At 34.3% G+C, this 27,585-nt stretch overlaps 1 protein-coding gene across 1 annotated transcript in view; it reads right to left on the bottom strand.

Moving 5' to 3' along the window:
- Positions 1-220: 220 nt before the first annotated feature.
- Positions 221-27,585, bottom strand: part of LOC129231160 (protein draper-like) — a 28,600-nt gene continuing 1,235 nt past the window's right edge. The window contains exons 2-10 of the mRNA XM_054865408.1: positions 24,801-24,909; positions 22,990-23,136; positions 19,064-19,198; positions 15,449-15,577; positions 14,528-14,629; positions 14,184-14,331; positions 10,599-10,636; positions 7,204-7,374; positions 221-375 (exon numbers count right to left, since the gene is read on the bottom strand). Of these exons, the coding sequence (XP_054721383.1) occupies positions 221-375; positions 7,204-7,374; positions 10,599-10,636; positions 14,184-14,331; positions 14,528-14,629; positions 15,449-15,577; positions 19,064-19,198; positions 22,990-23,136; positions 24,801-24,909 (1,134 nt within the window). The remainder of the gene's footprint in view (positions 376-7,203; positions 7,375-10,598; positions 10,637-14,183; positions 14,332-14,527; positions 14,630-15,448; positions 15,578-19,063; positions 19,199-22,989; positions 23,137-24,800; positions 24,910-27,585) is intronic.

Below are 27,585 nucleotides of genomic sequence, written 5' to 3'. Positions count from 1 at the left end.
TTGAATAATTAGAATATGTTTTAGATGAAAAAATTCCTTTTTATTGAAAGTCTTAACTTACATCTAAATCCATGATGATTAGAATATTTACACTGAATGCAATCTACAATCACCAGTAGCATTGCTCTGGTACAATGACTGAATCTACATTAATGACATGAAATTCCCTTTTTCTTCCCTTTTTGTCACCGGTATTTCAATGTGGATTTCATAAGGGGAATCAATTCATACTTTTGGAATCCACCTCCTCCTCTTGTTGACCTATTTGTGGCTTAACCACACTCTTGTTGGCCCTCTCTGTATCGAATATGTTGCCATTATAGGAAAATTCTTGAGCAGAGTTCAGACTGCTATAGCCTGAAGCGCAGCTTGTACCTACAATAAGAAAAGAACTACTTCAGAAATATGCTACTTTAAAACAGAAATTACAATCAGAATATTATACAATCAACTCTCAATAACTCGAAGTCCAAAGGGACCGGCTAAAACGTTCGAGTTATTGGTAGTTCGAGGTACAGTAAAACCTGTAAAGTTGACTACCCTTGTAAGTTGATCACCTGTCTATCTTGACCACCAATATGCACCAAATTTGGCTGTGAAACCCTTTGTAAGTTGACCACTAAACTTGGCAAGTGGTCAACTTACACAGGTTTCACTGTATGGGAAATTTCCACAGCAGTCTTAAGAGTTTGGGACCCAAGGAAAACTTTGAAATAAAGGAATACTCGAGTTATAAGCTTCGAGTTATCGAGATCCGACTGTATAAGTTTTTCGAAAGCAGTTCAATGTACTAAACTGCATTCACGGAAAATATAGACCAAATGTAAACAAACAGGTTAGTAGAAGGTAGCCTGTGATGACCCTAATTATGAATATGAGAACCTAGAGATCTTCGAAAAAGTTAGATTTCCTATATTTAACTAATATTTTTCCGCTTCAAACTTTTAAAAAACTCTAACTCTGCATCTTCTTTTCACTATTTTTGCAATTAAATAGAAGTATGCATGTAGGACTAATTGTTGCGAAAATAGAGGTTCTGAAGGTTAAACGCTGACTCTTCAATAGACGAAAATACCGGTATATTACCTTACAAAATACCAGTTTTACAAAATTACACGTATATCGGTATTGTGATCACTAATGGTGAGGTGGGATGTATGTAATCTCAGCATTATGTTTCAAGTGTGCACCACAAAATGTAGTAAATTAAAATTCCACTGATTTTGTATTATTTATTTATATAAATACTAGCGGTACCCGCACGGCTTTGCTTGTAGTAGAAAAGTAAAAGGTCGTTTGGTTCGCCTGTATATTTATAAATAATGGATGATGAATTTTTTGCCAATTTGTTATGTTCATTTGCTTTCCCATGTTACGGTTCGACGTTATGACAATTTGATAATTTAATCATCCACGTTATGATAATTTGCTCGGTAAAATGTTCTTAAAATTGGAATAAAAAAAGAGCAAAATCGAATTTTCGAAAAATCGCTTCGAGGTGCCCACCCCTATGCTACGAACTTATTCTGTGCAAAATTTCATGAAAATTGGCCGAACGGTCTAGGCGCTATGCGCGTAATAGACATTCAGACATCCCGACTTTCAGCTTTATTATTCGTAATAAAGACAACTGAAATAGTACCGTAAAGCAGGGCTTCGCAACCGGTGTGCCGCGGCACACTGGTGCGCCGCGAAAAGGAACCCGGTGTGCCGCGGTATTTTCGTAGTTATATAAAAAGAAAGAGTCTTGATGCATTTTATTCTAAAGTTATGACCCAATAGTTTGTATCGTTCTGTAATTTCTCAATTCACCCTGTCGCTCATGTGCGATAAGACATACCCAACAAGGGGAGAGGCGGGGATTTGCTACCCCGCCTCTTATTAACTTCTTGTGATCCTATTACTTTCAGTTTTTGCAAACGGATTTTAATTTCCACGAAGTCAACTAAATAAACATAACTTTCTCTAAATCTTTCGCGAACGGAAGTATCTGCGACTGAATGTACTGATACAGATGAACCTGCAAGTAAAAAGGCTAAGTCGCTGAGTAGGCAGTACGAGGAAAAAATACCTGGCTTTCTGTTTTTCGTGGATCGGAGATGTAAAGTCACTAAGACCTGATTGTCTCATTTGCAGGAAGAAACTTTCAAATGAAGCGATGGTTCCTAGCAAATTAAAACGTCACCTGTCTGCCAGACATCTTTCGTACTAGGCAAAGACATCGGTTACTTCAAGCGATTGCAGGAAGAAAAATCGAAGCAGAGTTCCTTCATGAAAGCCAGCGCAAAAGTTTCTGAAAGGTCTCAAGAGGTAAGTTATAATGTTGCACGGTTAATTGCCAAATCGAAAAATCCATACACTATCGGTGAAACGCTTATTTTACCAGCGTGCAAAGAAATTGTACGGGGAATGCTAGGACATGGAGCAGAGAAGGAGGTGATCCGAGTGCCACTTTCTGACGATACTACCAAGAGACGAATTGATGACATGTCGGGTGACATAGAAGCAACATTGGTAAATAAACTACAAAAATAGCTAGAAAATTTGCATTTCAAGTTGGTGAATCAACAGACATCATCGGAAGCTGTGCACAACTCATAGCCATAGCGTGCTTTGTTGATGAGGGACGCATTTAAGACCATTATCTTTTCAGCAAAGAACTTCCTCAACATGCAACCGGTGATGAGATATCCCGCGTACAGATGCATATATGAACAGTAAACGGATCCAGTGGCAAAATTGCACAAGTGTTTCCACCGACGGAGCTGCTGCAATGACAGGACCTATCATAGGGTTCCTGTCGAATGTGAAAAATCGTAACCCAAGTGTTCAAACCATACACTGTTTCTTCCACCATGAAGCTCTCATGGCAAAGAACTTACCAGATGAGCTGAAGTCAGCTTTGGCTAAAGTCGTGAAAATCGTGAATTTCATAAAATCGAGGACGCTTAATTTTCTCCGTTCTTTGTGAAGAAATGTGGGCAGATCACCATTCCCTACTTCTTCATGCAGAGATTTACTGGCTTTCACGTGGTAACGTAATATCCAGAATTTTTTATTTGAGGGACGAAGTACGACAGTTTTTTGATTTTAATAAAAGAAATGCAGTACGCCAGTTTGTCGCAAGACAAATAATGACTGGAAAAACTAGCGTGCATGACTGATATTTTTGAACACCTTAACGAATTGAATCGGAAAATGTATGGTCAAGGAGATAATTTGGTTACATGTATGAACAAGCTGAACGTGTTAAAATCAAAAATTCAGTTGTGGAGAGAAGTAGTTCATTGGACATGTTCAAATGGACCGTCAACATGGTATGTGAAGGAAATGGCATGGATTAAAAGCTGCTGAATGGGGTGGCAGAACACTTAGTCATAATTCAGGACAAGTTTAAGCACTTTTTCAAGAACACTAACATAGAACAATATGACTGGATTCACAATACATTCCCTTCATCTGCGGAAGGCGCGAGAATAATTTATGAACCTCAAGAGAGACCGTATTCTTAAACTTAAGTTGAGCGAAGTGCCTCTGGACGAATTTTGGTTGCTGGTATCCCACCATTCATTGCTATTGATGTGCTGCTGCCATTTTCAACTACACATCTTTGTAAACTCAGCTTCTCAGCTCCCGCACTTATAAAAAAACAGCAAGAGATCACCTTTAAAGAGCCTCTATCAAGAACTTCATGTAGCTCTTTCCAGCACAGAATTAAACATAAAACGTATTTGCTCCTCAAGGCAGGCTCAGGTGTCTCATTAGTGTCAAAGCGAAGTTAGGTGCTTGGTTTTAATTTCTTGCTTGCTTGAAACATTGAAAATTTTTTGAACACAAACTTGAAACATTTTTTGATAAATCATTTAAATGCATTGTGCACTTTAATGACATATTTGACAGAAATGCTTTGAAACACATATCAAGTATAACTTTCTGTAATGTCTGATATAGGTAGTTTTGTTGTTCATTATCAACCTCAATACATTCGAAATATTTCTACTTTCTAAATAAATTTAAATACATTACGTTAGTTTGTTGAAAATTGTTTTAGTTGAAAATTGTTTTATTCATATGAAAAAAGTCCCCCCCCCCCAAGTCTTTTTACCAGTGAATAATAAAAATACTTCTATATTACTAATGCGAAATTAAGCTCAGTGTGCCCCGTTGATCTAGAAATTTCTTAAGTGTGCCGCAAAGTAAAAAAGGTTGAGAAGCACTGCCGTAAAGGACATACGTACATATAAATCCATATATGTTAACAATATATCTAAACATTACAAAACGTTTGAATGCCTAAGTTTGACTGTTCTAGGATGTAAAAAAACCAGGCCTGCTACTGGTGACTAAAAAGCGACTTAAACAATTATTTAGAAGCAAAGGCGACTATGGCGACTATTTTAGCCGAATTATGGGCAAAAACAGCTTTTTTTATCAACTGTAAAAAACAGCGACTATTTTTGAGAAAAGTGACTAAAATATGTGAAAAGTCGAGTTTTTTCCCGTATTTTTTGTATAAAAAAGGAAGAGCTGAAAAAAGATGTTTTAAATCTTTTTTTTACGCGTTTTAATCCTTTTTTTTTCTTTAAAAATAAGCGTTTTTAAAATTTACTAAACGTTTTTGCTATCAGAAGTACGTGATGTTCATATTTTTGTACGAAAACTTTCGTTTTTGCATTCACTATTTTCGTAAAGGTTTAGTTTTTGCGTTCACGATTTTTGCAAAAAGTTCGTTTTCTCTACTTCTGTTTTTGTTAGCTGTTTTTATTATTCCAAATGAATGTCCGTAAATTCTTGCTCTGTTTTATTTCTCGTAGCCTTATTATATTCTGAAAACGAGCGCTATATTCCACGTGATCGAAAATATCGCGAATGTGGCTTTTCCTGGCGCTTTTTATGCAGCCAGTCTTTTAGTGTTGGCTTTTATTAACAGTCATATAATGTGATATAATACCAGAATGTGTCGGTACTTTTTTTCTTTAGTGTTCATTTAACAGGATTGAAAAAAGTATGGGAAAAGGTTTTTTTTTAAAAATTATTAATATTTTAAGGGTTGTCTAGGAATAATTTTCTAAAACTCCGCTCTGCGTCTAGCCCCTGTGCCATTTTCAAAAAAAAAAAAAAAAAAGGGAGACTATTTTAGAAACTATTTAACTATTTTCTTCATTTGGAGACTCTTTTGGAGACTAATTTTTATATTACGGGCTGCTAATTATTTTCAGTAGTGGAACTCAGTGGCAGCCCTGATTCACCCTGCCTCACCAAATAAGGGTCCAGTTCAGTTTTAGCTTAAAGAGCAGGTAAACATTCAATTTTTTTATTTTATTTTATTTTTTTGATGCGAAGTGCACGCTGTGGCATTTATTCAGATCAAATTCAAGTACATCTTGAGTCTCATAAGTCATAAGTGTTACGTCCGGCTTTGCTGAGAATCAGCTGGTGCTCTTATTTAAAGAGTTGAAATGTTGTACCGAATTTACTTCACCTGAATCCGAAGTAATTCGTTTTAGTCTAGTTTATTTAGTAATGATGAATTGACCAACCTGATAGAACTATCTCCCGTTAGTTATGAGTTTTATAAGTTAAAAAAATCAACGATGGATCGAAAATGATTTTTGACTGTTTGGACTTATTTATTTTAAGAAAGTAAAAATTAAATTTTCAGTTCTAGATCGCCCGCGTCCCGAATCTTTTAGAGAAGATCAAATAATGACGCTTCCATCCAATAATATAGCACAACTTTTGCCAAATAAAAAATTAAAACATCCTTAGGGGTGCTGACCCTATCCCCCCCCCCCAACAGCCGCCCGCATCTCTTTCACACCATTCCATCCTTTTGGTACACCAGCCGCCTAGCATTCTTTTGAGACGTTTTACTTAACTTGAAAAGAAAAATATATTCTGGACGTTTACTGTTCACTTTCAAAAAGAAATGACATCTTATAGTGCAGCATGTGTTTGTGTTTTAATTGTTTAAACCCTCTACTGTTTAAATTAGTATTTCCTGTAGAAAAAAAAAATATTTATATGCGCAGAATATTCAAGAAAAATGTAGTTAACACGTCTAGGGTGAATTTTTGTTTTTAATTTTTTTTTTAATATTTTAAAAATAGGTAAATAGGTTTATGACACTGTGACTGAAACATAAACTCGTGTTTGAAAAATAAACTAGTAGTGCGACATCGATGAAAAAACATCGATGCTTCAAATCATCGATGGTATCAATACATTGACCCAAAAACGTCAAAGTTTTGAAGCATCGATGTTCTGAAACATTGAAAATTTTAATTGTACATTCCTGCATAATAAACTCTAAAAAATGTTTTTATCCAAGAACTAAACTCACAGTAATCAATTTATTAATCAAGAAGATTTTTGAACTGTCAAACGAAAGCTAATAATAATATAAATGATAAGAAATTATTAATATTCCAAATTAAGTGATGCAAAGGGATAAATAACTTCTACATTTAAAAATATAAAGAATTGAAACATCAATACGAATTAAATGGAATAAATTCGTTTCCTCTTTTAAATTTTCACTTGAATTATATAAATATAAATAACATGATGATAATATAATCCACTAGAATAATATGAAAGTAAGTAATTTAATAATTAATGCAAATCATTTAGAGAACTTTGTAAACATTTTCAAAGTTGACTGGAAAAAAGGATTTTTTACTTATAAGTTTACTTCTATACGCAACTAACAATAAAAAAAAAACTCTTATCAATGTGATAGATCTCGCAATAACTAATTAATGATGAAGCGTCCCGTTACTTTAAACTGTAAACATATTAACATTTTTCAGTATAGTTTATGTTCAGAAATAAAGCATCGATATCGAAAAAACATCGAACGCAAAACATCGATGCTCGAAAAAACATCAACCCGCAATCATCGATGTTTCAAGAAAGACATCGACATCGATATCGAAAAAACATCGAACGCCAAACATCGATGCTCGAAAAAACATCAACCTGCAATCATCGATGTTTCAAGAAAGACGTCGACATCGATCACTATAGTCACTACCAACAACCTAATTTGTAAAGCAGCTATATTACATCACTCAAGTCACACCAGTCAACAAAGGAATAACTTTCTTATAAGTAAATATAGTTATGAAATTTGACGTGACGTCAGAGTCACGATGGGTAGTAGAAGGTTAATTTGTAGCGATCGATAGATTGTTTCTTTACCTTGCTCAGTCTCACTATCGGTATCTTTATTGGGAGGAAAGATGTCCCTCAGGTTTGATTTTTCGTAGTCAAAGTTGGAGTTCTCGATGCTGTGGGCCATATTGTTCTGTGTAGTATCGTCCATCCAAGGGTGGCTCGAGTAGATCGGGTTGTTGAAATTCTGAACATCATCTGTAAAAACACAAACTTCATTTTTGTATCTGAAAATCTGATAATGTCAACTTACATTTTAAGTTACCTTAGATTCTCGAATATACACAACGAGTAGAGACAACCCGGTAGAAGCATTATCTTTTCATAATTAAAAAATTAACGGTTTGTAAAGTTAACGTTAGCTTAATTTCTTATAACTTGAAAAAAGATAAGACACTGGTTTATTTTGTATTTTAGATACTGTGCTTTTGATCATCTAAATAACCAAGAAACGCTTTAATATTTCCAGCCTAGTAATGAAGACTATTCTCCTGTATGCTGCCCTGTGTGATAGCTGTTTTATAGCATTTTGCAGAGCTATGTCACACAGAGTTGTACGACCTTATTGCAATTCAGTATTTTATGCCTGGCTGAAAATTGTTATCCTTTAACAAATGACCCACGGCTTCCTTGTCCAAATTTTCATATTTATCTGTTCTTTACCATGCACTCAAGACTGTACTGCATCTTTTAAGCACTGTCATTCAAATTTCCACAATTTTGTTTTAAAACTCGAGTATTTTACTGCAGCGGTTTCTTACCTGGGGTAATTACCCCCAAAACGGTAAAAATAAATTACAGGACAGTTCGTTGTTCGATCACAAAACAAAATTATTAAAACTATTTAAAACCATGTTTATCAAATCTACCTAATCGATAATCATCATTAGTGATTGATAAAAAAATATAATAAACTTATAGCTCGACTTTCGATGAGCATTGGCCGAAACATCATTTATTAAGTGGGTCCGGGACTCAGTTTGAAAAATAATTAATTAAACAGTTTAGAGTTTTGAAATTTTTTGCACTGATTCACCATTTATTTTATAAGTCAAATCATAACATAAATATTTTTTAATACATTTTTTAGTTAAATTTAATTTTTTTTTTAAAATAATTCGGTTGCTTTAAATTGCTATAACTCAAAATATTCTTAGTCAATTTTCAATTTTTAAAAAAAATAATGCACAAATTTCTAAACTTTAATTTTTATTCGGTAATTTAAAAAAATATTAATTCAATAAAAAATATATTTGAAGAAAAATTTCGAAAAATTTGAAAATACTTTTTTTTTTATTATATATTTTTGCAGTATACGTGTTTTTCAAATTTGCAGAACAAAAATTAAAGTAAACTGTTTGAAAAAGATATGCTCCAAATTTCATTACTTTATCTTTATCAGTTCTTGACTTATAAGAGTTTGAATGCAAAAAATCGGAAAAAATTGCATCACGGAGAAAAACGCGTTTAAAGTTTCAAAGTTAAATGTAATATTTGTTAAATGCATGCAAAAAAAAAAAAAAAAAATAAATAAATAAATAAATAAATAAATAAATAAATAAAAATAAATAAATAATATATATATATATATATATATATATATATATATATATATATATATATATATATATATATATATATATATATATATATATATATCGTTCTAATTGATATAGAAACAAGATTCAAACGTCCTTTTAAGCAGAAAGAAATGGAAAAGTTCTTTAAATGATAAAAAAAATTGCAAAGTTTGAAGATTTTTGTGTCCCGTGGACACCCTTAAACAAATTGTTATAACTAAGCAATGTCATAATATAAACCTCTTCATTGGCTACTACTTTATTTTATAACAGATTGCTAGGAAACAAATGTTTTTTTTTAAATCTGAATAATTAAAATTACTGTTAAGATTATTATTTAGTTTCGTAATTTAAAGTAACAACTTGAATAGCTAATGAAATTTTGGAATAAACGCTTTTGAGACTAATATTTAGCTAACTGCTAATATATTGCCCGTTTTATGGGGCCTTTAAAAGGTTAAGCACTGTTTTATTGATTTCTAAGGACAGCACTGAAAATATGTCGTAACAGTGCCCACTATTATCAGATATTTCAAAATGCATGACCAGGATACGTTTCAATTTAATGAAAATAAATAGTGGGTTTTTATTGCTTTAATTCTCAAGGTTCTGATAAAGTTCTCCGATGTAATCAGCTGATGAATAACTGAAACTCTACTGATTTTTTTTAGGTGAAGCGATAGGTGACAACTAAAAATTAGTTCCTAGTTAATTTTCACTCAATTGCATTCTAAAGAACTACATCAGATCAATTTGGCATTAATTTCAAAAATGTATTCCTAATGAGTTTAAGTTTAATGGACACCATATGAAATAAAGATTAAATTCAATGACTTGCTACGTTTCTAAGTTGTTATGTGTTTCAATTGTAGGGGAACGTGGGTTAAAGTGAAATCACGGGGCAAAGTGAAGTGGTAATATTTTTTTCAGTTTGCAGAGCCACCTATTTAGCAATATTTTAACTAAGTTCTTAAACACATAGTTGATTCTACATCAACTAAAGAACAGCTAGATTGTTCTAAAGATCAAGGTTTATAATTCTAAAAATCATTTTCAAAGTTTGATACCCATGTAGTAGCACTTTGTGATAAATAAAAAAAAATTAAAAGTTTTGTTGTTATAAAATGTTAAATTTTTGTAATTAACATTTTAAACATTAATTGAGATCTAATGATGTCTAGTGCAGTACTTATTTAGTTTATATTAGGCATATTATAGTTTTAAATGTGCAATATAATTTTACAATTGCACGCGGAGCAAAGTGCAATAGTACATTTCGTTTTTTTTTTCTCATTAATTTTTCAAATCACTTGCGTAATCATTTATTAATTAATTCATTAAATTCATTCATTCCTTTTTCACGTTTTTTTATTTACTTATATATTCATATTCATTCAGTATTTTATTTTGTCATTTATTTTTTCTCACATGCTAAATAATTTATTTTATTCATTCGTTTCACTATTTATTCACTTATTCATGCGTTTCGTTTTTTTTTCATTTATTCATTCATTCGTTTATTTATTCATTCATTTGATGAAACACATTTTTAACAACCAAGCAGAAAATATTTAATTTGAAAAATTTAATTTTTCACTTTACCCCATGTATTTTTAAAGTGAAAATTTTCCGCTTTTTATTGATGGTGCAAATTTAGTGTCAAAAATAAAGAATAATATTTCAATGCAAGTTTCATTACAAAATACATTATTATTTGCTTATATACTGTAATTTTCAGAACAAATTTCTAATTTCTTTATTTTGAAAAAAGTAAGTTATCTTACTTCACTTCTCCCCACATTCCCCTACTTTATAAAATATAAAGTTTCTGTTACATATTACCTATTGAGTCACTCGTACGTTCTTCTGCTCCTCTGTACCTAGAATAAAAATAAAGACGTCACTTTTGGGGGAAAAAATCTTGCAATGTTAAAAAAATTTCAGAATATATTTTGAGAACTAAAAAGCAAAATGTTGAGCTATTTTTTCATTTGAAACAAATCTCTTAGATGTTCCATCCTATGATGACGGGAATGGGAATGGCTAAGTTATGTGCAATTAATTCGAACGAATGGTATAATAAGTATTAGATTTTTGTTTTTGAAACGTTCACGTGCTGTGCGTGTCGTCTGTGGCACTATGCAGTTTTTGTGTAGTTTTTTTGCATAGCGCATGACATTTTTGGGTTTCCAGAGAAATATTGAAACTGAATTGCATCGCTACTTCAAGATAAAGGCATTCTTTTTATTTTTCTCCACAATATTATACTTATATCTGTTCAGTACTCAAATTCTGTTTTTTTTTTTCAAAATTTGCCCCTTTCCACCCTATTTTGTGTTACTAAACGCAAAATGTTCACCTTTTTTTTTTGCTTTTTCTTCAAAATTTATAGCTTTTAGTGCTTTCGACGTAAATGTATAAAAAATATTTTCTCATGGCAAAAAATTAGTTTATTACTACTTTCGAATGCTCATGGCAATAATTATGGTCAATGTGGATTCTTGGTTCACATTTCGCTGGAGAACGGTGATTTGGATCTGTGATTTGTTTATGACTAACTTATGACTTCCAAACCAAAAGTGATCTCTGTTTTAATCTATCTGACCAACTTTAAAAGCTGCATTGGAATCTAAGTAATAGACAAATTCAGTAAATGTGGTACTTTTTTTAAATATAGGACAAAAAGAAAATAATTTTTTAAGGTAAGAACGTTACATACGTTGTATGTACAGTTTAAAAAAACTGCTATTGATGAATACAGAATTACCATGCATTCCTAAATGCTGCTTTTTTTTTGCCGTGACAGAAAAGTGAATTAAAATTGTCACAAATCATAGCTGCCAAAATTGAAAGCTGAAAATTAAGGAGACTTATGCGTAAAACTCAGGAGACTTAGCTTGAATAAATATAACGCCGAAAATTCTAGTGTAAAAAGTATTTTTAAAATATAAATGAACATTTCTTTAATTAGGTCCGTACAGGACTCGAAATTCGGCATTCGGAAATCCGGCCGGATCCAAAATATGGAAATCGAAATTACTATTATTATTCAGTAAATTACCGCCCAATAGCCAGGGTTAAAGCAGAAATACACCGCCAGCTCAGTCATTTCCAGCCGAGGACTGCAGTTTCATGCTTATTAGCACTCATCAGCCCGGCATAGGAAAGTGACTGAGCTGGAGATGCAAAACCTCTTAAGGAAGCCAAGAGTGTCAAACAAACTGGTAGCTAATATGGAATTAGCGCAGACCAGACGAGTGACCGAAACAATGGTTCGGTTCAACTCGAATATTGAAGGCAAGGCATGTTATATGGTATATATGGCGGTGTATTTCATGTATTTCTGCTTTAGCCCTGGCTATTGGGCGGTAATTTACTGAATATACCATGCCTTGCCTTCAATATTCGAGTTGAACCGAACCATTGTTTCGGTCACTCGTCTGGTCTGCTCTAATTCCATATTAGCTACCAGTTTGTTTGGCACTCTTGGCTTCCTTAAGAGGTTTTCCATCTCCAGCTCAGTCACTTTCCTATGCCGGGCTGATGAGTGCTAATAAGCACGAAACTGCAGTCCTCGGCTGGAAATGACTGAGCTGGCGGTGTATTTCATGTATTACTATTATTACTTTTCTGACAGGTTTTAAAAACTATTTTTAAAGAGGCATGAGTTTGCTTCTCTCTTATAAGCGATAATAAGCATTCTTTGCACCAGGTAAAGATTTGGGAAACTCGGAGAAAAATAGGGAACGTTTTACCGCAGTTTTCGATAAATCCAAGTTTAAAAACAGGGAAAATGAAATAAACATGTATCAAAAATGATATTTTCACATTCTTGTATGAAAAAGTTTCGTTTTTTGCGATCGCGAGCGTTTTACTGCAGGGAATTTTGTCGAAATTCTGAAAAATCCCTCCTTTTGGGAATTTCGTTGTTTTGATGAAAATTTGGGAGACATTTATTTCATTATTAATTGCAGTGGAAGTAAAGCCCTAAATTAGCGGTCGCCACTCGCCAACGGGCGACCATTTTATTAAACATGGCTACCAAAGAATCAAGTCCCAGTCACCAAAAGTGGCAACTGTATGTTTCTTTTTTTTTTTTTTTAAATAACATCGTGGTACCACAACACGCTTCCAATCTCATTTAAGCCCTTCTCTTAAGTTTCTAGTAAGCATTATCTTGATTTTGTACAAATAATTTTTATTCGTCATTCATTTCAGACCGAATATTTTCATTAACATAATCAATCATTCCTGTCATTTTTACATCTACTCGTATTCGAAAAGGATCCGTTTTTACAATAGTGATTTTTTCCCCTGTAAACGATTTTTTTTTGTGTTTACGATCCTTTACAATTCCAAAGCAACTGAAAAATAATCGTGTCAGGTGACCGAAATATTTTGACTAATAACTAAAGCCTGTATGAGTTTTTACATTTGTTTTCATTTAGGTATAATTGCCTACATTTGAATTATATTTAGAAATTTAAAATATTCCCCCCCCCCCTTTTTGCTTATTATATCTATAGATTAAAAATTCTGTTTGTCGTTTTTGTAGAGTATCATAATCTTTTAATTTGTCGTTGATATTACTAATAGTTAATAGGTTACTTATCTTTTGCGCTGCGTGCATACTTTTTAAAAAAAATTTCTACCAAAAGTACAAAAGTGGCAACCATTTTTTGTGACTTTGGTAGCCAGTGGTTACTATTCAGAATTCCTAATCTAGAGCTTTAGGGATAAGGTATCAAACTTCGGGAGTCTCCCAAATGAATCGGTAGAGATAGTAACAAGGAGAAAAATTAATAATAATATTTTGAAAAAAAGAAACTTTTGTTTCACTTTAAATAGGTTTGTGTCAGCCAATAGGAGAACAGTTGGGCTTTCTGGCATACGCGCTCCCCCGCGGAAAGTGGTTACATTTAATGCTCTAGATTGTAGCAGAACTAGGGGCACGTCCGCCATCTTGGGGCTACATGCTGCTTTCTTCAATGTCTGCTCTGACGATGTAGCGTGTTTTGATTCTTGATTGTGGTGCTTCTGTAGATTGACATAGAGTCAGTAAGAAATCACTATCAAGAAGCAAAACACGCAACTTCGCTATAGCAAACACATAGAAGAAAGCAGCATTTAGCCCCAACATGGCGGATGTATCACTACTTTTTAGTCACATTCACATAAGGTGTAGCGAAGAAACCTGACGTGACAGAAGAAAACTAACTACAGTTTTAAAATCAGCACGACTTTTTCACTCTAAAACAGCTCAAATACCAAGATCAACAGACATTATGTAACAAACCCCTATTATTATCGAGTACTATAGCATACGTAGCTCTTGCTTTATTCAGAGAAACAGTGTCAGCATCAAAAATATAAGTTGCTCTAGAAAGGGTCGAGATGTTTTGTACTTACGTTATGTTTTATACTTACACAATACTGATATCTGTGCGTATTTCTTCCATCTTCCTCTTGTATTTCACGGCCATGCAAATGACGAATATAATCAGAAGGCAGACGGCGAAAGTTACTCCAGCAATGAAGAAGGGGTTAATAAAATCATCGATGTAGTTACCTGTCACTGAAGAGAGAATTATATAAACATTAAGTTACCACCCTAAAACCTGGGGCTAAGGCAGAACTATATGCAAAATACCGACAGCTTGGACTATAAAATATCAGTATTTTTCATGTAATTCTGCCTTAGCCCTTATATAAAATATTATGTTAATATAAAATTAAAGGTGACAGAATGTGTTTATGTGATTTAAACTTACGTGAAATTTCGGAGATGCAACCTCTTTCGGGGTCACAGTGTTGGTTCTTTGCGCAATTGCAAACTTCCATACAGTGATCTCCATAAAACCCAACTGGACAAACTACAATAAATAAATTAATAAAATAAAATAAATAAAGCTAAATATTGAAAAAAGTTCATTTCGTTCAAGAGTTTATTTATTTCAGCTTTAAAAAAATGCATTGATCGGTCAAAAAACTTGTAATTAAATTTGATTGAATGAATGATTTAACTTAATCTTCTCAGAGGAGCGTTAGGACATATTTCAACTTTGTTAACTAGTTATAAAATGTAATTTCTAAAAATTAAATTCATAGATTTGTTCACACTCTGTTGAATTTTAAGCTCTTTATCTCAAGATAGATATTTCATTATTAGAAACTGTTCAAGTGAGGGCTACTTGGCTAGTACGATGACTTTCATATTTAGATTATATCAGACGTAAAATGTTTAGTATGTATAATCAGGAGCAAAGCAGAGTAATAGGGGATATGATTCAGTTATTTAAGTTCATCGAAATAAAGGATATTAATGGGCTAAATGTTTGCACATAAAGCAGGAGCAGAAGTCATTGTTGTCTTAAAGAAAAACATCACACATGTAGCAGTATGCCCACCTAGCAATATCAAAGAACTTAAATGTTCGTTTTCTCAAAATTATCAGTTTGGTAGATACTGCTTTCTTAGTTTGGACGGCTGTGTTGACCTTCAAGGGGACTGAAAAATTAACTAGGCCTAGCTGGACTCCTTGATAGTCCTCCCTTTCGCCTTTGTATTTATGATTCAAATCTTAAGGAGTTAACAAAAATCCTTTTGTCAAAACGAATAAAAATTTATTCGTTGTAAATAATTCGCTAAAAATTTGATAAAAATAAAAAAATTGTTTGTCGGATATGAGTCACCTTCATCGCATCTGGGACCCATAAACCCAGGCAGGCATCGACATACACCGTTGTTTGGCTGGCACGTGGCTCCGTTCGTGCATTTGCACGTTTGTCGGCAGTAGAAACCATAGGTGCCATTCATGCAGGCTGAAACAAAATTGGATCTTTGATCATCAGGAATGAAATGGCACTTCGCACCGCCTTCTGGAACGCCGATTTCAGTTTAGCTCGGGGGTGATCAGCGAACAAATTAACTTGCTTTTAGATGAGACAGTCTTAACTTTGCGCGCATTAAAATGTGCAAAAAAGTCTTGTCTGCTGTTACTTTCGCTATTCTTAAATTTTACTAGCTACGGCTTTTGCGGAAGAATGCCATGATTGATAGCCTAAAACAGCGAAATAAAATCGTCGGAAACCACGTGACGGATACCAAGTGACTTCTCCTGGTAAACGAACAATATACATTTTTTTTTTTCAAAAAAGGTAGCTGGCTTGAAGAATTAAATAGCTGAATATATAAAGCCATTTTTAGAAACATCGAAAGAACTATTCTCATTAGAAACGAATATAGCAGTTGACGAAGAACGTTTGGAGCAACTGATGAAGTTTCAGCAAGTTGGAAAGGAGCAGCACAACAAAATTATAGAGGAAAGAATTGTGACACAAAAAGTTACTTTATATTCACGGAAAGATAATAACTTTATACACTTTCGTTTTCACAGAAAAATCAGTAAATTTGCTCATTTACTGAAAACATTGAAATCCCGTTGTCGATTTGCTTTCAAAGCTTTTCATTATTTGCAATACTATAAATTTATATATAAACTAGATAATTTTTTCTCCTAAATAAATCAACTTCAGCCTCCATCAGTTTCTATAAACGGAGCTCTTTGAACGGAAAATAAGTCTAGTCTCTTACTTGGAGTTTAAAGGGAGGCCACAAGTTGGAAAAGGTTGAGACACCCTGTTTTAGAAGACACTTAAGACTTTTTCATGCATTAAATGCTCCCCGAAGTCAAGGTTGTCTCATTTACAAGCAAGGGAATGTATTCACCGATCACCCCCCCCCGCGCTAAACTGAACTCTGCGTTCAAGAAGGTTGAGCGAAGTGCAATTTCGTTGTGAAAGTGCAATAGTAGCATCTCTTGCCCCGAAGCAGATGAGAGTTTCTTCAACAATTAGTGCAATTATCAAATTTCTTTAAGTTTGGCACTTAAACTTTATTTATTTATTTATTTATTTTTTTTTTTTTGCATTTAGGTGCTTCACTCCTTCGCTTTTAGGTGCTTCAGTTAAGTAAGTAGAGTGCAGGTGATAAAACGTCCATATATCACTTACGAATGGAGCAGTCATCACCAGTCCATCCAGCCAGGCACATGCAATGTCCATTCGTCTGATTGCAGGAAGCTCCATGTTCACAAATACATTTTTCTTGGCACTCCACACCCCAGCGACTTTTTGGGCATCCTGAATAGATGGATCATACTACTCATTATAACCACGGTTTATGCTGTATGCTACATTCCTTGACATCCCAAATAGCACAACAAGACACGGAAAAATTACAGTGGCATCACTACGAGTGACAAGTCATGAAGTGACATAACTGCGACGTCACACCGGTGTCACACTGTAACATTTGAGACATAATTCCTGTGACTTTATTGCAACAGTTAATCTTTCACCAGTCACCTTGTGACATTTGGAAGAAGTTACTGTAACGTCACTTTGTGACTTCGCTGTCAACAGACATTTGTAACGTGCTGCAACCTGTTGATGACTTTACAGAGACTATGTGCACCCGTCATACGACTGGGATTCTCATGTAAAAGTCACGTAACTGTCACATGCAGGTCATATTTTAATCACTGGATTGTTCGGAACAATGACGTCTCGCAAATGTCAAAGGGTCTGTAATGGCACGCGAAATGAATGTCTTTTCGAAACGTCATAGTATGTTAGGTTTTTTTTAATATATATATATTATTATTGTATAGTGATCGGTACAGTTTCCAAGTGAGAATTATATTCTACTTTTTGGAGTATTTAAGAATATTTGAAATCATTTAACAGCTATGACCACTTGGTTCTGAAATCACAGATGAAAACATTTTTGGCGCTTTGTTAGCTTGAAATTGGATTCATTCATTTTGTTTGGGAATTAAAAAAATTCCACATTTTATTATCATTTACAATTTCTAATGATTTATGATACGCTTTTTGAAACCAAAATCTAAAGTAATGTGACGTTCAAATGATTAATATGTCTGAGTAGAGTCTGTTTGAACTTACTTTAAAAATATTTTATTTTATTTAAATATTTCCGTCTTCAGGGTGAATTAATTTTATTTATATGCAGTGCGGTATGAAATGAATCAGATCGTCGCGTCGTTAAAAAACCAGAACTTTATTTGTAAAAACAAGATTATATCGGAACGAAAAACTAACGCCATGATTCGAAATGTCATTTTAGTTCAATGGAAAAGGCACATTATTCATCACATGACTGTCTTCAGTTTTTGTGCCTAAGCTTGCCTATCTAATGTAGGCTTTGGCTAGCCATTTTTGTAGACGGAACATTAAGCAAAGTACGTTCGAAATCTGACCTTAAAATTTTGCTTAAATTTAGCAGTTTGACATGCATTATTCAGACTAATGATCATATAACAGCGTATTTTAATGATTAATAGTACTCATTTAAGACTATAAATAATATAAAATAGCATTCCTTTGCCTATTCGCTTTTCGTTTGTTTAAGAAAAAAAAAAGTTTAAATTTTGGCAGTTGAAGAACTTTTTCTTAGCTTTAACAGTTTGAGATCAATGATTCTTCACAGAATAACAAGATTTGCAATGCTGATTTGCGCTCTTTTACATAAAAAGTTATTGAATGAAAATCGCTTTACCAGCAAAATTTTAGTGAATTCTGACTGGGTGATTTATTCTTTGATAAATTATGGTTCTATTTACAATTTTAGCGTATTTACAGCGTTTAGTGTAAGTCATTACAATAGCCAGTGATAGTAAATTCTGGATGGAATTTAAGGGATAGTTTTAGATCTTTACTTCAAAAGAGAGCATTTTTTTAACTTTTGAGATTAATTTGAAGATAATCGGGGTCATGTTTGCAGACAGTTACAGGGCACAAAAAAAAAAAAAAAAAAAAAAAAAAATTCCGAATTGAACTTCAGACCAACGCCTACACCAAATCAACTAAAAACTTGCCTGGAGAAAAAGTGTCTCCCCCCCCCCCTTTTTTTTTTGTTTCTGTTCAACTGAGATGCGGTTAAAGCGAGAGATTAAACATGAACTCATTTTAGAAAGTTTTTTTTTCTAATTCGGGATCCACTGACTCACTTGTTTCGTCATAAAGTGTAAACTAGAAACATTTTCCCCACTGTAGGTACATGATTTATGTCCCTCACAACTTAAACAATCAACGAGAGATTTGCACTTCATTGTTTGACCAAGCAACCACAACGATTCGCACATCCTTTTCCGTCGACTCCAATCTCTTGTCGAGTTTTACGAAAAGCTCCTCTTGGCTTTCACTACTTTCAAATCAATTTTACTCAATATTTCATATTCTCATTTACCTAACTTTGTGAATGTTGAAAGAAGAATTAGAACTTACTTATCTCGCATCTGCTGCCCATGTATCCAGGTGCGCAGTTGCAATGGCCCGTGATGTGGTTGCAGGTGCCTTCCCCGTGCGCACAGAAGGGGCATTGTTCTTCACAGTTCTGGCCAAAAGTTCCAAAAGGACATTCTAATTGACAGAAAGAAAATGAGATTTAGTCATTTGTACATTATACATTTTATACATCATTGCATCAGTAGCGAATGTTTATTTTGAAAGTATTGTTTAAAACTGCTAGTTCATTTATAGCAGTGGTTCCCTGCCTTTTGGACGTCGCTTTCCCATTTTTCCCAATTGAACAACCCACGGTCCCACTTGCATAAGGTAAGTATATTATGCATGCATACACTGAGCATGTTTTACATGATAACTCAAGATGCTTGAGACATTTTATTTATGCCTAATAATGCGCGTATACCATAAATACAGACAACCCAACATCTTAAGAGTAATTAAAGCCAATAGAATCAGATGGCTGGGGCACGTATTTAGGCGTGCAGATTAGGCGTGCCGGTTAAAAAGCTAACTTTTTCGAAGATTGAAGGTACAAGGAGAAGGGGAAGACCAGCAACAAGGTGGCTGGATAGTGTTGAGAAGGACCTAAAAATTTTGGGAGTGAACATGTGGAGAAACCTCGCAACGTGTCGTACCGCCTGGAGGAAGCAGACGGAGAAAGCCTTGGCCTGCACCAGGCTGTTGTGCTGATGAAGAAGAAGAATGCATGGAACACAGTGATTGTAAAAATCAGAAGAAAATGCCTACTACATTTATTACACATATTTAAAAACTTTCAAATTTCTAGCATGAAAATTTTTGATATTCCGATTCAACATACATCGAAGATTGAAGATAAAGACGAATCATAAAAAATGATTTTTTTTATTAATCAACGAAAAGTGACCCATAATAATTTCAGTTAACATTTAATAATGTAGGAACTCAATGACATCTTTCTAAGCAAAATTTTAAACAATATCTACTTTCATTTATAAAATTAACCGCAATTTTATCATATCCATAAAATAAAGATGCTAATACTTAAAATATACCACCAGCTCAGTTATTCCATCCGAGGACTGCAGTTTCGTGCTTTTTTGCACTCATCAGCCCGGAATAGGAATCACATGAGCTGGTGGCGAAAATCTTCTTAAGGGAGCCAAGATTCCTATTCCGGGCTCATGAATGCTAAAATGCACGAAACTGCAGTCCTCGGATGGAATAACTGAGTTGGTGGTATATTTTAAGTATTTCTGCCTTAGACCTGGCTTAGGGGCGGTAGCTTACTACAAAAGATGCTGATATTTTTCTTTCTTATGTAATTGTTTCAAAACTCCGTCATATTAGACGTCGTATTACGACTCCGTCAATAGATCTATTTCAAACAAATCTAAAGAAGTTCTTCTGCCCTTATATAGAAGTTTGGTAAGACCCCATTTGGAGTATGCTGTTCAGTTTTGGTCTCCTTATCTTAAGAAAGACATTAATGTATTGGAAAGGGTTCAAAGGCGAGCTACAAGGCTAATAAATGGACTTTCTCACTTAGACTATGATTCCAGGCTTAGAAGGTTAAAAATGTACAGTCTTGAGCAAAGAAGAGACCGAGGGGACATGATTCAGTGGTTTAAATTTATTAAAATGAAAGATGTTACGGGGCTGAAGTTTAGCACTGAAAACAGGACAAGGGGTCATTGTTTTAAGCTATTTAAATCTCAGGCTAACATGGATATTAGGAAAAATTATTATTATAGCAGGGTAGTGGAACCTTGGAACAGTTTACCGGAAGAGGCGGTAATAAGCAAGGGAGTAGATAGTTTTAAGAGGGCCATTGATCTTCACTGGGGATTGTAAATTGACTAGGACCAGTCTAGCTGGGCCCAGAGCCTGTTGCTGGTCGTCACTTTTGTATTTGTATTTGTATTTGTATTATGTCTTTCAAAACTAGGAATCATGTCCCGACCCCAAAAGAAATGATTCACCTCATTTGGGGTCGCGACCCACATGTTAGGAACCCCTGATTTGTGGTGTAATCAGAGAGCTTTGCTGATTACTTCATAAATATTTATGTGTACGGTTAAATTCCTGATTGCCCATTTTTTTTTGTTTGCTCTCTTAAACTACACTAAGAACTGTTAAGGAATTAAAATGTATCTCTGGGCATAATAGTTTGTTCATTTGTGTTCAGGTGTTTCCTTTAAGTGCATTTCAGTAATTTCACTGTATACGAATGAAGTTTTATAGTTTGTTCGGAAGATTTATATGTTCATAAACACCAGCAATACGATAACGAAGTTTTTCTTAAAAACTTTTTTTAGTTTGCATAACAAATCCATTTTACTAAATTTGTCATCTGATTAGAGTCATTGTCTACCTTACGATTCTTGGCATTCACGTTCGGACGAATATACTTAAAAACTGATTGAAAACAAGAGAAATCAGGGTTGCTGAAACCTATCATCGTCGACACAAGTTTCCTACGTGGAGTATCGTTGTTTGTGTAAAATTTTTCAAGCTGCGTGAATATATAGTATGGCTCTGATAAGTTGAACTATGGTCTTGACAATGTTTATCTCTTGTTGGAGAGTTAAGTGAAAAAGGGAGGCCTTATTTAATTTCTGGGAGCGAATCCTAAACCCCTTGCTCTAAGTTTGCTAAAGATGGTTTTAATTTGCATTTTTAACACATCATTTTAAGTTTTTTTCCCGGGAAGAGCTTTCCTTACCCTCACATTACCAAAGAGTGTCCAAATTTCTGCGAATTTATTATTATTATTAGTAATTAGACTTTATTGTAAAAACAAGAAAAAAACATTATGGGGACAACCCTGGAAATTCCTTTTCGTTCCTCAAACGTTGATAAAACACTACTAAAATGGCGTTTTTAAAACTACAATTCCAAAACATTTACGCGAGAGAACATTCAGAAGCCCCCCCCCTCCCCCCTTCCCCAGTCACTCAAGATAGCCTAAAACAGTCTTCAACTCTTCCTTAAAAATTTTTATATATTATATTTTTTAAACTGATGCTTAACTTTGGACGAGCTCATTTATGTTTGGTTTGGAAGAGAGGGAATTCTTTCACTGGCAATATATATATGCCAATAATCGCTATCGGTAAAGGACAGGGCCTGATTACTGAATAGGCCAACTAGGCCATGGCCTCGGGCCCCTACTTTTCAGGGGCCCCAAAATGGCTATTTATTTTTAACCAATACCTAAAACTGTTTTTGCCAATGGCTAACATTGAAAGGATCGACTACATAGGGCTCCCAAAAAAAGCATATGGCCTAGAGCCGCCTGTTATCTTAATCGAGCCCTGGTAAAGGATGTCGGATTTTCCCTCCTATGTTTTAACAAAGGGAATCGTTGAAGTTTCAGCACATCGTAAGCTAAGTTATCAGAATCAAACAATACATAAAATGGCAGCTTTTCTTAGTTTGCAGAGTATCAATAATAGTGAGTAGAACTATGCTTGATTTTACTGAGTAATCACGAATTGTTTATTTTTCCACTTGCCCGTTGAATGACTTCCGTTCTTTAATTTTATTTTTCTATGCTTATAATGCAGGCGTCCATGAGCCTCGGAATCGAATTATTTACAAACGACCTTCTCGACTTCACAACACTTTTTTACGCGAAAACAGTATCCAGCACACAACATACAGCATCCAGGTCCTGGTATTCATTTGAATTTTGACGTCTTGAATTCCAATTAAGGTTACGATAAAAGCCATCAGTAGAAACATGAAACTCAACGAGTAGGGTCCTATTGTAATTCATGATTGCGGAAAACGTAATTTGAATTTAAATCTCAAAATTCAATTTTTTTTTCTTATAGTTTTGTTTGGAAGTGGAATTTCGGTTTGGCAAAAGGAGTCCACCTGATAAATATTGATAAACCACTGATAAATATTAAAAAACTTACTGTGTGAGCAATCGGGACCAGTCCATCCTCTGCTGCAAATGCACTTGCCTGTCAGATGGTGGCAAGTATTGTTGTTCATGCACATACAATCTCGTTGGCAGTTTTGACCCCATTTCATGGTTGGACATTGAGTCTCACATCGAGCGCCTAAAGAAAATAGAAGGTTAAGGTAAAATAACTTAAGAGGCAGTGAGAAGCAAAGGGATGTAGGTGCCAGAATTAAATATTTGGAGATAACCAGTACCTATGGTAGGCAAACACCTCCTTTGTTTTAGGGCAAGATATAGTACAAGTAGCACTGGTAGGTGCTGCAATACAGCATGATTTGTAAAAACTTTTTAATGAAAATCTGCAGAAGACCAGAATTTTTAACGCATTTTACTCAAAACTTGAAACTGTCCATTGGCATCCCTTTGCTTTTTACTGCCTTATATGACATCAAAAATGAACAATTAACCAATTTCATATTAACTCCTAAAAGCACACTTCTTTTAAATAAAAACGACCAAACGATCTCTTTTTTTTTAGAAAATACATTTTAGAATCTTATTTTCTTTACTAATAATAAAGCTGAATGTCTCTCTGTCTGGATCTCTGTGACGCGCATAGCGCATAGACCGTTCATCCGATTTTCATAAAATTTGGCACAGAAATAGTTTATAGCATGGGAGTGTGCAGCTCGAAGCGATTTTTCGAAAATTCGATTTTGTTCTTTTTCTATTTCAATTTTAGGAAAATTTTACCGAGCAAATTATCACAAAGTGGAAAAGTAAATTAACAAATTATCATAACGTGGAACCGTAACATGGGCAAGCAAATGAACATAGCAAATTGGCAAGAAATTCATCATCCATTATTTGTAAATATACATGAGAACCAAATGGCCTTTTAATTTTCCACTACGGGCAAAGCCGTGCAGGTACCACTAGTGGTAAATAAAAACGATAATGTGTTTTACTATATCATTCGAAGCAGCTACAGAACCTAGACCAACATTGCACGCATTCCACATAGAACGGCTCTGTTTTCTTTTCTTTTTTATCCGCAGCATATTGCGAAATAGAACCTCAAAAATAATTTGTAACATTCTTGTAAATAATTTGCCACAGAAATCATCTACCAGAAAATACGATGCCGCTCGAATTAATCTCGAGTGTGTTCAGTTTGGTTCATTTTTCCGCTCTTGGATCAACTCCAACGAGTACGTTAAGCGGTTAAAATGCTACCCAATGATCCACCAATATGCAATCGTAAAAGTTATTTATGTTAAGATAACCAATAACGCGCAAGAAGACAATTACCCGAATGACCACATGGACAGTCCAACATCTAAACAGAATTTCTAATGCTTTCAGCCATAATAAAATTTATTGTGAGTTGAAAAGTTCTATTAATTGATCCATGTATTACGCGTTGACTCAAAAAAGTTAAGGTTCTATTGCCGGCCAATGGCAGGGAGTAAGGCAGAAGGTTCTGCTACTGTAGGCCTGAGTTCGAATCCCAGAAAGAAGGTGCTTGCTGATCGATACAGCAGTTCTTTAGAATTTTCCTAGTGATTCGAATCACTTAAACCTGTCCAACATTTCGTTGATGCACCTTCTGTTTAGCGTAATATAAGTACTCAAGATGGTAGGTCGAGAGAGTTGCAATCAAAGTACAAAGTACCAAGATATTTTCTGAAGAGAAGAACTTTTTTTTTCATAAGTCAGGATCAGAATTTTCTTTTGAGGGACTCTCAAAAAAGCATAAAGTTCTGGCTTAGCTGTGGTAACTTACTGCTAAATGTCAGGTATATTGCTTCAAGCACTTACCTGTCCATCCAGATATACATGAGCATTCTCCGGTGATGTGATTGCAATTGGCTGTCGTAAGTTGGTTGCAGTTGCAGACTTGGCTACAGTTCTCACCAAAGTACCCTGCCTATACATGAGAAAAATACTCGTAGTAGTTATTTCCTTTAGAAGAGGAAATGTCGAGCACATTGCAAAATGGAAATGATCATGTAGTTCGAATGAATCCGTTTATGTCAAAAGCAAAACGATTCCCGTCTTCCTCGGCTTTTAGAGTCGAACAGTTGGTAAACTCCATTATATATACGAATTTGTTTAAAAACGTAATGCACAGTAGTATTTCCACCATAGATGTAGTATAACTAGATGCAAAACTGCGTAGCGGCAACCACTGGCTGCCATTGAACGCGAGAGGATTGGCTAGTCTCGAAAGTTAACGGGCAAAAGTTAGGTGCGTCACATAAAAGAATGACATCCTGCGCTCTTCGATTGAAATTTGCAGTTGTTTATTTTGAAAATTTTACAGTTAGGATTTTCTTATTTAAATATCACTTAGGATTTTTTTTTTAAATAGTTTTTTTAGACGCTTGTCCGTTTACTGGGTGATCTCGCTTGCAAATTTACCCGGTTTCTCATAGAGCATCTACTTAATTCTACCTCGATTGACACTTCGACATCTATTACTGCAGAGTTGCTTCAATTGTGCTAAAATACTAATTACAGTATGGCTCTGAAAAGATGAAGATTCGCCTTGACAAGGTTTACTTTTTTAAGGGGACATCTTTGAAATAGGAAAGGGGCAAGGTGGCTGAATTGAATTAGGTTACATTTGTAGCAGTATTTCAAGAATATTCTAACTCAAATCCTATGCCAATGACGCTTTCTTTTTTCAGTGAAATTCCCAAAGAGAGGTAAGTGCTCCCAAGTTCAGTCTTCATTTTATCAGAGCCTTACTGTACCTCATTTTTTTTAATATCCGGATTGAAGGGAAAATGACTTTGAACGTTTTAGAATAGGACATAATCCGTCCTGTCGCTGCCCATCCTCTAGATTACAGTAGTTACAACTAAGAGTCATGCAAATCATGCCGAAATTATTTTCCAAGAATTTTGTTTGCAGTTAGTTCTTTAAATTTCAGCCTAAAACTCCATTTTCAGAAGTTAAGTAAAACTGGATTTTGCATTGGATCCAAAAGAAAAAAAAAAACTGCATCTCTTCGACCTATGGTTTATAAAAAGCATGCGAGTGAAAAGTATAAATTTACATCTGGTTTAAGAGGGGCAAAAAAGCTTTTAATTGGAGCATGAACTTCGATATTCACATATTTTTATATAGTGTCGTGGAAGAGCTGATTTCACTCGCTTTTTTCTTATGACGGATATGTCATGCTTTTCCCACGAAAATCATGGGTCACTGAAGTTCTTAGTTTGAGGATTTCTTTTATGTAAGTGCCCATCCTTGGGACAGTTTTGAACTTTTACATTTAATAGCAAATAAATCATATGTTTTCAATTTGAAAAAGTATGCTATTTTAAGGAAGAGCCTTAGGGGGTTAGCTCAGGAGAAGATTTAGATGTGTAGATATACTTCAGATGTACATCAGGTAGCAGATACATTTCGGAAATAAAACAAAAAAATACTCAGTGTCCAAAGTTAGGAATCTCTATAATTCGGGACATTTAACATTTTAATTTTTTTAATATGTATGCAGTAAGAGATAATAACTTGGAACACCTATTATTGTTTTAAACAAGTTTATTTTATAACTAAACAGATAAAATAATCACTTTAGGGGGGAGGGGGAAATCGTCTTGTGTCCTTTCATCGAATTCAAAATGTATACTTGCTCCTAAAAATATTGATTGTATCCTAAGCCTTATTTATTTATTCTTTTGATTATAAAGTGCCTACTCTCCCCTCTACATTTGGAATGCATAAAAGTATTTCATAGGCCCAAATAATTCTTCGTGTAGCTCAGGGGCTCTCAAAGTGGTGCCGCGGCACCCCGGAGTGCCAAAATAGGGGCGAGGGGTGCCGCGAAATATCCACAATATCAATACATATAATTATGCAACAGAGATAGGCTGGAATGCCGTGAGAAAGTTCTAACTCTTGAAAGGGTCCTGCGAATCGAAAAAGTTTGGGAACCCCTGGTGTAGCTTGTTCTTAGCTTTCTACGTTTCTTATTTCATATATTTTCACATTAATTCTCATTCTGAAATTCACAACATATAATTGTTCTCGTCTGTACTTTGAGACTTATTTTAATAAGTAGTGGAACAAACATTTGAAATTTTGCAAAACTTTTGTTCATCGACAGATTTTGATTTTGTACCAATGTCAAATTTTCTGTTCAGGAACAGTATGACACATTTATTATTATGAAAAAATGGATCGTCCAAAAATGGATTAACCATACCATAATTGGTGGTGTACCAAATTACCATAATTGGTGTTCTTCTACAGGGAGATACGGTCCTATCTGGTTTTCATCATAGTCCCTTACAATTTTTGAGCTCGAATATCTTTCGATTTTGGTTGCTAATGTGTCGATTTTTTTCTTTTGGTGAGAGTATCTTTTTTTTTTAAATCCTTGTGATTTTCTTAAATATAAATGGGAGGGCCTGGAGTCTATACAAAAAGTTAGATTTATAATAATTCGTAAATTTTGGACTTCGTTTTTGATTTTGTAATATTTGAGACTGAATTGCTTAAAATTACTATTGCGTAAAACCTTGATTTTCTCCACTACTGTTTTTCTTTCGTTATCGGGGTGCGATATGGTGTCACTCAGACTAAAACGTTT

The sequence above is a fragment of the Uloborus diversus genome, chromosome 10 (genome assembly GCF_026930045.1).
Source record: "Uloborus diversus isolate 005 chromosome 10, Udiv.v.3.1, whole genome shotgun sequence".
Taxonomy (NCBI): Eukaryota; Metazoa; Arthropoda; class Arachnida; order Araneae; family Uloboridae; genus Uloborus; species Uloborus diversus.
The sequence above is the reverse complement of the archived record's forward strand: the minus strand, read 5'-3'. Positions and strand labels throughout refer to the sequence as shown.